Raw genomic sequence first — 12,165 nt, forward strand, 5'->3', positions numbered from 1 at the left:
TTTGAACGCTTTCAGTAAATATTTTGGAACTAAAAAAAAAAAAAGTTTCGTTCACATTTATTATTTTTGTTGTTGTTGCTGGCTACTCATTTCTAGGTCTTAAAATCTTTTGAGTCCATTTTCCTTCTTCCTTAATTCCCTGACACTTGTGAAGACTACAAAAGACTTTGGATGTCCCTCAAATCTGGCCTTATCTAATGTTTCTTCATGATAAAATCCAGGTTATGGATTTTTGGCAAGATTATCCCAAAAGGGATACTGTGCCCTTTCAGTGCATCACATCAGGAGGTACAAGATGTCAGTACATCTCATGACTGATTATTGATTATTGGTTACTTTGATTATTTAGTTATGGCAGTATAACCCCATGCCTCTTAATAGTGTTCATGTTTTCCATCTCTATGTTTCTATGTTACGTTCTGCATAATTTCTTCAGCTCCATCTTCCCATTTACTATTTATTTCTCCAAATGTGTCTAATTTTTTGTTTTAACATGTGCATTACTTTTCTAATTCAAACTTTTTAATTATCACATTTCCAGATTTTTTTCAAAATGTCCTGATCAATTCTGATAGTCTTTTGTTCTTTCATCTTACTTTAACTCCCTCTTTTAACATACTTATATTTTGTATCTATTAATTCAAATATCTGTAGTCTTTCAGAGTGTCACTCTATAGTTTATTTCCTCTAACTCTTGCTCACGGTAGCCTGTTTGCTGGTGTGTTTAATAATTTGGAGGAGGTGCGGGGATGCGGATTCATGTTCAATTGAAATCCTACCTTTGGCAATTTTTTTAGATGTCTGTTTAAAGTGCCTTTCTTTGAGAAGGACTGGCATTTGCTTTGGGCAAGAGACTAGTAGTAGCACCAACAGAGATCTCTTAAACTAGATTTTTGTCTTGGTTTTTTGGAGGCCACACAAGTAGTAGAAACTCAGGCTCAAACCAGCATGAGTTAGGGCCTGTGGTAAAGAGAAAATTTTTAAAAAATTCTACTCACAGTCAAGGTACTTTGCAACACTCCCCCTCTGAGGTATGGTAATCTACTTTTTTTTCTTTTAGCAACCAAGAATGGTATTCTTTGGAAGTCCTGATTTTATTTGGGTGGGCGTAGGAGGGCTTCAGTTGCGACTTTTCACTTTGCTTAGGTCCAGAGCTCTCTTTCCCGTTCCCAGATGCTAGGCCAAAAGGATAAGGAAATAACTCCAGGACAAACACTACTTCCAATGATAGCTTACTACATGGATTCAAGTTAGCTCGGCTATTTCTGGCTTCCAAGAAGTCCTTCCTTTTTCCTCAGTTCAGCCATGAAATAAGAGTTTCGACTTGTTTTTTAACCTAGCATTTTCTGGTATACTAAAATGCAAAGTTTCTCTGTACCTCTAGCCCGCCATATTGCCAAAAACAGACATCTTTAAGGTTTTTTTGAATAATGATAGGGAAAAAAAATGCTTTAGGGTTTAGTAGAAAAGGCAGAGTTTTTAATAATAATTTTTAAAAAGAGATCTGGATTAAATTTCAGGTTCTTTATAAAATATGACTAATAATCACAGACTCAACCTTGATGAGTAGAAAGTGAGAAGAGGGTTTCCTACCAATTCATTTGTCCTGTTTGGTTATTCCCTGCTGCCTAGAGTTACTGTTTTTATAGACCACCCAGAATAGGCCAGTTCCTTGAATTCTGTGCCAAAAATCACTAGATGCCCTCTTTACCATCTACACAATATCAATAAGGTCAGAAAAATTAACCCTTTTAACTATATTTAGTTTATTTTCTTTTTCAGTGTAATAACTATTCGGGTACGCAAAACTCTTCAAACTAGTCAGTTTTGCTTACACATTACTTTGACAAAACTCTGTTACTTTAGACATAAGGTGTATTTACATTTCATCACCAAGTGCCTTCAGGAAATGTTTCTTAAGGCATACCTATATTTGGCAAACGTGTGTTATATATTTTTTCACTTGGATCCATACCAGTAAGGCACAAAAGTTCAATTCTCCACTGAACATCTGAAACAACATTAACAACACTATTATGGTAATGTGATCTCTTCTGAAAGAGTTCAGGTTCCTAAATCTAAAATGCTTTTGAAATCTCTGATTAAAATGTCTATTTGTCTGGCCAGACTTAGTTTTCCGGTACCTGAGAAAAGTTGAGTTAGAACTCATGGTCTGTTATTTAAAAGCCTATGCAGTTTCTATATCAATTAAAGCAGAATAATGCTGCTTTATATATACATATATATATACACACACACACAAGGCCACGGATGTGGAAGTTGTTCAATAAATATCTTCCAGGTGGTACTAATAAGGTTCAACTAGGGAGTTCCTGTTCCTCTTGCAGACTCCCAGGCCTGAGAAGATCCTCTGTCTCGCAGTGAAAAAGACTGCAAACGGTGAGGTCAATTAAGAAATACTTCTGAATAATATACATGATGGAACATCTTCAAACCCAACATTTGCTTCAGGGGTAGATCTCAGTCTTTCAAGTCGTTGTTGCTCTCTAGCTTTGATATTTCACTGTTTGTGCCGAATTTTCTCCAGAAGAAATAATTCCAGCTTTGTATGAGTTTTGTAGCCATTTCTTTCCTATTTCCTTCTTGGTGTCTGAAATATTCCAACTTGTTAAGACATCTTGATATTTCTTCATTCCTTCTAGTTCTTCTCTGTTTTTTTTTTATCTTCAGTCTAAGCCTTTTAAACATGTTTTTAAAATCTGAACAGTTGCTAATATTCCCATTACTTCTTGGCTTTCTGTTCCTAAAGCTTCACATAAAGACAGGCATAGATTTCCTTGGGTTGCTCCTCAGGATTTTCAAGTATTTCAACTTTCTCTCATTCTTATTTATTCTTTTTGTACTATCCATCTAATTTTTAAAACACAAACCTTTATTGATAAATTGAGACCACTATCCCCTCCATCCATAATGGGTCAATCTACTTGCTCATGGAAATAAGACCCATCCTTTGATACACCCATCACCTCAGCATCTGTGAAGATCAGTAATTCATTAAAAGTTTTTTGTTCCTGTCTTATCTTTCAAATCTCTATTGACTTATACAGACTTTCACAACAGGACATACCCAACACCATTCTCACTTCCTGCAGCAAAATTCTACTGTCTTTATTCGTTCATCAAATGCTACTACAAAAAGTCACTGTGACTACCATTATCAGAGTTATTGATGTTCCTTCAAGAATATGCTATCTTTACACAATACCTACATAATCTTTTTTCATATTACAATTGTTTACATATGTGCTTCTCTTACTAGACATGCTTTTATTCATGTGTACATTCCTGGTTCCTTGCTCAGCACCTGGCAAACATATAAAAATACATGCTGTAGGTCTGACTGAAAAAACAATGAGCCTCACCTCAGAGAGCCTAGATAACAAATGAGGAACTAAAAGCACACAGCTTTTAAGAAATCATATAAATGTGTATCTCTGGGATTCCGTGGTAGTATAGTGGATAGGAATCCGCCTGCCAATGGACGGGACGTGAGTTCTATCCTAGTCCAGGAAGATTCCACATGCCGAGGGCCAATTAAAGCCTGCGTGCCACAAAGACTGACACTGCGGGCTGCTACTGAAGCCCACACACCTAGGCCTGTGCAATGCAACAAAAAGAGCCACCAAAGTAAGAAGCCCACACACCACAACAGAGAGCAGGCCCTGCTCACCGCAACCTGCACTCACGGAGCTCCGTCTGGTACTGAGGGTCCAGTATAAAATGCACTCAACTTTTGAGAGTTGCACTCATGTTGATGAGTGCAGAAGAATTGATGCTTTTGAACTGTGGTGCTGGAGAAGACTCTTGAGAGTCCCTTGGACTGCAAGGAGATCCAACCAGTCCATCCTCAAGGAAATCAGTCCTAATATTCATTGGAAGGACTGATGCTGAAGCTGAAACCCCAATCCTTTGGAAACCTGATGCGAAGAACTGACTCATTGGAAAAGACCCTGATGCTGGGAAAGATTGAAGGCAGGAGGAGAAGGGGACAACAGAGGATGAGATGGTTAGATGGCATCACCGACTCAATGCACATGAGTCTGGGCAAACTCCAGGAGTTGGTGATGGACAGGGAAACCTGGTGTGCTGCAGTCCATGGGGTCAAAAAGAGTTGGACACGAGTGAGCGACTGAACTAACTGATGACTTTATATTCACTCCATAGTAATCTAATTCACTTTATTCAAGTAATTTAATTATATTCAAGTTCCTAAATCAGGATGACAAAGTTTTGATTAGCACGTCTCTTGTCTCCTATATTAATCAAAAGACAGATCTTCTTAAATAAAGAAGTTGCACTCCTTGGGACTTCCTTGATTCTTCAATGGTTAAGAATCTGCCTTGCAATGCAGGGGACAGGGGCTTTGATCCCTGGTTGGGGAGCTAAGATCCCACATGCTATGGGACAGCTAAGCCCACACACAACAACTACTGAGCCCGCACACGCACACTGGAACCCCTGTGACACAACTAGGGGCCCACATGCTACAACTAGGAAGTCCGTGCACCACAACGAAAGACCCTGCATGCCGCAACTGAGACCTGATGCAGTGAAATAAATTAGTATTTTTTTAAAAAAGAAAAAGGAGTCCAGTTCTCACACACAAAAACAAAAGAATTTTAATATAAAGGATACGGGTAAAATGTCAAAAATAAATAATGAAAAAAGCAATAAATTTTTTTTTAATAATGCAAATGCTTATTTCAGGTATCTCTTCAGCATGTTTTATGTAACTTGTCTAGTATAGTGTCAACTTTCAAAAATAAGTCAACTTGAAATCATGACTTTTCACCAAGCTATCTTAGTTAACCAATTAAAAAGCGAGGTCTCTGGGACTCCATGAAGAGATTTCAAATGCTCTGGGGAATTGTGCTAACATCAAACAACAACCAGAGTCCAATATGAGATCGACTTCATTTTTAGAAAACAACTACATAGAAATAAAATGGGAATGACCTGGTTTGGCTATCAAACATGTGAACAGGAGGTTCATTATACTATTATACTATTTTCTCTGTTTAAAATCGTCATAAATAAAAAAGAGATTATTATTATTCAACTTATAATTCCTTTCAGTTCTCAACTAGTTTTAATACAGATTTCACTCCTATCCCTAATAAATCTGCTTTCCAAGATTACCACTGACCTGCTAATCACCAAATTCGGTATTTTCATCTCAGTTTTCTGCCTCTCCCAAGCCCTCAACGTGTGATACCACTGCTCAAGCCCCTCCTGAAACTCTTTTCATCCTTGGCTTCAGAAAATCATTTTCTTCTCATTCTGTCCCCAATCCTATTCACTTTGAGTGTCTTTCCCTGGGTCTATCTATTGTTCATGCTGAGTCACTCAGATTCTTATTATGCTTCTTCCTCTATTTTTCTCCTTGGATAATCTCAGCTACTCCACTAACATCTCTGTCTATCTATCAGATAATTGGTAGGGAGGGGTTGGGGGCAAGAGGAGAAGGGGACAACAGAGGATGACATGGCTGGATGGCATCACTGACTCGATGGACGTGAGTCTGGGTGAAGTCCGGGAGTTGGTGATGGACAGGGAGGCCTGGCGGGCTGCGGTTCATGGGGTCGCAAAGAGTCAGACATGACTGAGCGACTGAACTGAACTGAATATCTAGGCATTACCTCAAATTTCCCAATATCTAGTCACTATCTCAAATTTATACTAACAATAGAAACCATTATTTTCCACCATGAAATTATTCATCTTTATATGTTGGCTACTTCATATAAGAGTATCACCATTTGGTCCCTCAAGAGAGAAATTTTGGAATTATGTTTCCTTTCTCTCTTTTCCTCCTCACATTCCACACTGTATTCATCATCAAATCCCACAGAGTTTACATCAGAGATGTACCCTGGGATAGGCCATCCTTTCCATCACCATAGTCCAAGTTTAGACTCTCGTCTATTGCTTTACATACATCAACAGAATCCCATGCTGTCTCTGTCAACAGTTTCTCCTCCATCCAAACCATTTTCAATAGCACCCTCAGAGTCATTTTAGTCATCTTCCTAAGATACGAAACTGATTATGTTACCCTCTGCCTAAAAACCCAGGAATGACTGGTTTATAGTAGCACTGAATACAGCAGCATACTAAGCCCTTCATTATCTGGCCTCACTTATATCACCAGCTATATTTCCTCACACACACTTCCACATACATAAAATGCACCGGATTTTTCACTTTTTTTCTGAACTTGTCAGCCATTTCATAACTGTGCCTCTTATCATGCTGCTCCCTTGGCATGCCTCTCCCGTACTTTCCACCAGGCAAACGATCGTCATACTGTAAGATTCAGCTTCCTCTATGGGATTTCCCTCATCATTCTGGCATTCAACAAAAGAAAATGTTTTGTGCATCTATCAATATGACATGAACCTTCTCCTCAAGGAATGCATATTCTGGTTTATATTCTTTTAGTACTTTGTTCATACTGAAGTTATGACATTTATCACATTATGCTATAGTCATCCTGCCACACGTCTCTCCTCCCAGCTGGATCATGAGATCTTTAAAGGCACGGCCCCTGTCTAACTACTCTTTGACTCCCCAACATCTAGGATGCTGACTTTGTTCATGTGCAGAGTATGCCATGGTTAGTGGGAATCTGAAAAAGATGATTTTTAAGATCCCTTTGAATTCTAGTATTCTATAATTTCAACATTAATGCAGCACTTCTTAGTTGTGATTTAGCTGAAAACCTGTGTCAAATACAGCTAGAATGCTTAAAATATTTATATTAATTCCTGTTCCAAACCTACGGAAGAGGAAACAGAATTACTGCTCTAGTTAGGGAAGAAATCATTCAAGTGCCTTATAATCACTGACACTCAAGTATCATAGTATTGAGGGAGGTAATATTATAATTACATTTTAAAGGTAAGTAATTGAGGCATAGAGAGATTAAGTAACTTGAATAAGACAACAAAGTTACTAAGCTAGGTGGGGAAGCTAGGATTTGAACTCAGTCTAATTTCAAGGCCCATGATCTTTTTCAGTTCAGTATTATGCTTTATCAGTGCTCTGTTTAATAACTTAAGGCTTCCTTCATTTAAAAAAAACATGAACTTTACTTTCTGCCAGACCTACATGAAGAACAAGAAAGAGGAACCAATCTTTCTTCTGTTATCTTGCCTCTGAGGAGGAAAAAACAAATCCATTTTTCCCTAGCTTATGACTAGAGCAAAAATAATAAATAATAAGAATTCAAATTTCTAGCATTAGTATCCAAAACAAATATCTATACACTTACCTCATGGGTCCATAGTTCAATATTACAAATGCCAAAACTATCATCACACAGATAGCTCTTCGCTTCGGACTAGGAACTTTAAGCCTCTGGTTCTAAAGAAAATGATCATATTAAATACAATTGAATTACACATCAGTCTCACAAAAAGCAACATCTAAGATAATAAAAACCCTCCTCTTTACCAGTTATGAGAATGCTTAAATGAAAACCAAAATGCAAATATGAGGAAAGAATACTTTTCAAAAGACTAAGGAGAGGAGTAGGAGAGAAGAGACACAGCAGCCCTTGTTACAGAGGCCTCTTCACCCAAAGGAAGAAGTCAACAATTTTATGTTTTTATGAATCTTCAAAGAATCCCAAGGCACTGTACTTTAGTAATCTGTCTCTCTCTTAAATCACTGTTTTCAGTAACATAATGGAATATTCCCATGTGCTCAGGGTAAGATAGAAAGAGCAATGTAAGAAGCCAGTCTCCGGTGGTCAGGACTCCACGCTTCCACTGCAGGGAGCATGGGTCTGGTCCCTGGTCAGGGAATGAAGATCCCACATGCTGCCCTGCACAGTCAAACAAAAACGTCCCATTTACTAGGAAGAGGCATCTGTTTGGTTCAAGAAAGCACTGCAGTAGGAAATTCTGAAGGCAGCAGATTTCATGAACAGAACTGAGGTGATTAGCCTCATTGGGATGCATAGCAACGAAATACAAAGTATAGCATAGTGGTTGGGTGAACTGAGAACACATTAAATTTTTAAATTTTGTATTGTTTACTCTTTTAAAAGGGAAGACCTAGTGGGACTACTTAGGAGACCTGATGTGATTCATTTAGTCAAAAAAAAAAAAAAAAAAACAGAGAAAGGGTGCTATGATAATAAGGGAGAAGAAACCCAGGAAAAGGAGATAATTTTTATACACAGCTTGGGAGGTACAATTCAAAAGCTCCTCTTTCCAACATTTTATCCTTACGACAAATGTTTTTGGGCTTATTGTGCCTGCCTTTTCCTATTATTATTTTACAAAATTTAATTTAAAATGTAAAATTTCCAATTGCTTTATCAGGAAAAAAAAATACTTCAACCCATCATCTCGCCTCTATCACTAACTAGCACTCACCTCTGATACAACTTCATCCAGTTGCCGCTTCAGGGAACCATTCTCTTTCTTCAGCTTCTCATTCTCCAAAAGGGCTGCCTTTAACCTTGCCTCTAAGCCTAGCATGTATTCTTTCTTCTTCTTGCGGGACTGACAAGCTGACTCTCGATTTTTAATCATACGTTGCTGTCTCCTTAACACAGCAATCTAGGAAAAGTTACAGTAAATCAAAAATAGTTGGATTTTAGAATCACATCAGTGAAGAATATACTGATTTTTATAATTATCTTTAAACAAATTGTTCAAAAGATAGCTTATTGGTTGTTTTTAAAAAAATACTCAAATGAAATAAACTGAAATCAAATGATTAAATAAGGCCTTCTAAAATCTGTTAAATGATTTCTTCTGGTGTTTTCACCAGAAATAAGACTTATTTATTGATAAATAATAAATAAGATTTATTTATTGATCTTCCCACTTTCCCTTTAGAAATACTATTTATATGTATACATACAGCTTTAATCTATATCACAGGCCCTGAATTACTTGACTGTTTTTCGGAACCATCTATCCAGTTACTTATAGGGCCACTTCTGCTGGTAGAGTTACCATCACTTCAAATTCACCACATGCCAACTGAATTCATTATCTCCCTCTACCTATTCTTTAAAACCTACTGATTTTCTATCAATGGTATCTCTCAGGATATAAAGGAAGGTGTGTCCTGTAACCTATTTTTCTTTCATTCCCTACCATATTAACTCATCTCCAGACTACTGCAACAGCTTTCTAACTACTTCAGCTGGCTTGAAGCTCCTTCTGTCTACAATTTTTAAGATAAATTTCTTCTCCTAAAAACATTTTAATCTTGCTGCTGCTGCTGCTAAGTCGCTTCAGTCATGCCCGACTCTGTGTGACCCCAGAGACGGCAGCCCACCAGGCTCCCCCGTCCCTGGGATTCTCCAGGCAACAACACTGGAGTGGGCTGCCACCTCCCTCTCCAATGCATGAAAGCAAAAAGTGAAAGTGAAGTCGCTCAGTCGTGTCTGACTCCTAGCTACCCCAAGGACTGCAGCCTACCAGGCTCCTTTGTCCATGGGATTTGCCAGGCAAGAGTACTGGAGTGGGGTGCCATTGTCTTCTCCATTGCAAAAGCAAGCTAGTCACATATTTTACCTACCCACGTTTGCTTTCAAAATCTTCCATAATGCGACCACTCTCTACTTTTCTAACTCTCCAACTATTCACACCACACCTTCCAATCAAGGTTATTCCATGATCTTCACACATATCTAACGCGTTCCTTTATTCATACTGTGTGTTCTGATTTAGAATGCTTTCCTCTACTAAGCTATTTAAGGACCATCCAAACTCTTAATTATGATAGACCACTTGGAGTTTTTAATATTGTCTGAATTACTTATGCCCTTGTAGTTCAGAAGATACAGCTGAATGCTCTGTTTCAAAAATGCTGACTTTTTCTCTCTTTTCCTAGATTTTATACCTCGGAAGCCAAAACTATGTGATATGATCCACAATATCTACCATAATCAAAACTTACTGACCAAAATTATTTTTGTCATATTTTATAAACAAAGATGTGAAAAGTGTTTTAGCATTAGTCTATTTCAGAGAGAATGTGAGATAGTAAAATTAAGTCCATAAAAAGAATCAAATAATATTAAATGTATTATTGTAAGTATACAGATGACAATTTCTGACTTCTCTGTTTTGTAAAGGACTTTTAAAAAAGGAAACATTTTACTGTGGCTGTTTAATAACTTTCACTGAGATACATAAATAAAATTAAATAATTTAATGCTGATTTCTTTTGAAATAACACTGCAATTTCCACCCCATACTACAGTTTCTAGAAACAGAGGTATACCAAATCCAACTGAGCAATCAGACTCCATAAGGAAAAAAAAGAATCCACAAGGAAAAGAAATATTACCTGAGATATCAAGAAGTGTATCTGTCCCCCCCTTTTTTTTCTTTTTTAACTGAAACATCACAAGAATGCTGACTTTGGTTATCATCAATCTACAAAATCTCCCTGTGGCATAACTACCCCACTCTTCAACACACACACACACACGGGGCAGTGCCAAATCACGATGGGTTTTAACTATCCATCAATTTCAAACTATTTCCGGACAATGCCACTTTGTTCAAGCCACTATTACTCTTAGTGATCTTCATTTTTACTGAGAATGCCAGTGTCCATAATTAATACTTAACACAAGAGCGCTGAAGTACACAGAACGCCGAGCAAGCACGTAAAAGAGAAGGTTCCCAGATGGAAGAGCTTGTACTAAAAGTTGGATAAAAGGTAACCTTACTTATTTAAAGGCTGATTAATGTATGGACTCTGGGGAGGCTTACAGATGGCACACTACCTAATAAATTTCAAACAGGATTAGGGATTTCTATAAACAATAAAAGCACCTGCATATTATACAGCATAAAGTTTCAAAGGCCATCAGTGCACATGCCTCAGACTAAAGAAACGAAAACCACCTGTAGCCAAATATTCATTTCTTCCCATAGAAAGAGATAACAATAGTTCTGAAAATGCAGTAAATACTCAGTATTACCAATAAATACAAAGGATGAATACAATAAAAATATATGAAGTCCATAGGAATCTCCAAACACAGAGCTCCTACTTTACATCTCAGCAAGCTATCTTCAGCTAACTGAATAAAATATTTAAATTATTCTGTATTTTTGAGGGTAAAAAAAATAAAATAAAATTTCAGATTAAACATATGCATATTGTTTGTTTGTTTGACAGGGGAGGATATTTTAAAAGAAAAAAAGGACTACCTGTAATTACTATTCTGTAAACTGATTTTCTTCCCATACAACATATCATGATCATCTTTGACATGCCATGAGAATGGCAGCACAGTATTTCAATTACATTGATGCTCCGTAAAACATTTAATTAATCTCTTGTTGAAATTGTTATAGTTTTCAAGATTCTTTAAAATAAGGCTCATCATTCGACACTGTTAAGAGTAGAAGAATCAAGGCTAGAATTTAGGGCAGTTAATTCCAAGACCAGTGCTACTTACACAATAGCTCCACGCTGCTTTTAAATACCAAACAGGAAGTCCTGCATTACAGTACGGAACTCTAAACTCAGTGAACTGTGTGGTTACTTTAATTATGTGCCTGTTTGAAATTGAAGGCTTATGGAACTGCTTGTATCTGGAAGTTTACCCTCCTCTGTTAGCAGTCTACAAACATAAAATCAATACTCTGGCCCATTAATCAATTGACACATCTCCTTGTGGGCGTATAAGATGATTTAGCATGATTGAGATGAGTGAACAGCTAGCCGGTCCCTGCTTCTGATCATCCTGCCTTCAGACAACTCTTTCACCAAGCATTATGTCTTGGAAAAGGAAAAACTCCAAAGCAGAAAAATATTCTCCCTGTATTGCCACTGCACTATAAAACATCAATAGTGTGTCCTTATTAAACATTTATTTGACTGTAAGAAAGACTCTCACAATTGCCATATGACCCAGCAATCCCAATGCTGGGCATACACACCGAGGAAACCAGAACTGAAAGAGACACGTGTACCCCAGTGTTCACTGCAGCACTGTTTACAATAGCCAGGACATGGAAGCAACCTAGATGCCCATCAGCAGACGAATGGATCAGAAAGCTGTGGTACACATACACAATGGAGTATTACTCAGCCATTAAAAAGAATACATTCGAATCAGTTCTAATGAGGTGGATGAAACTGGAGCCTATTATACAG

At 37.5% G+C, this 12,165-nt stretch overlaps 1 protein-coding gene across 2 annotated transcripts in view; it reads right to left on the reverse strand.

Annotated features, from left to right (window-relative positions):
* ATF6 (activating transcription factor 6) overlaps positions 1 to 12,165 on the reverse strand; it is a 236,733-nt gene that overhangs the window by 178,326 nt on the left and 46,242 nt on the right. For both annotated transcript variants that reach the window (XM_010854686.1, XM_010854685.1), the window contains exons 8-9: positions 8,406 to 8,591; positions 7,295 to 7,386 (exon numbers count right to left, since the gene is read on the reverse strand). In XM_010854686.1, the coding sequence (XP_010852988.1) occupies positions 7,295 to 7,386; positions 8,406 to 8,591 (278 nt within the window). The remainder of the gene's footprint in view (positions 1 to 7,294; positions 7,387 to 8,405; positions 8,592 to 12,165) is intronic.

The sequence above is a fragment of the Bison bison genome, unplaced genomic scaffold (genome assembly GCF_000754665.1).
Source record: "Bison bison bison isolate TAMUID 2011002044 unplaced genomic scaffold, Bison_UMD1.0 scf7180017864346, whole genome shotgun sequence".
Lineage (NCBI taxonomy): Eukaryota > Metazoa > Chordata > Mammalia > Artiodactyla > Bovidae > Bison > Bison bison.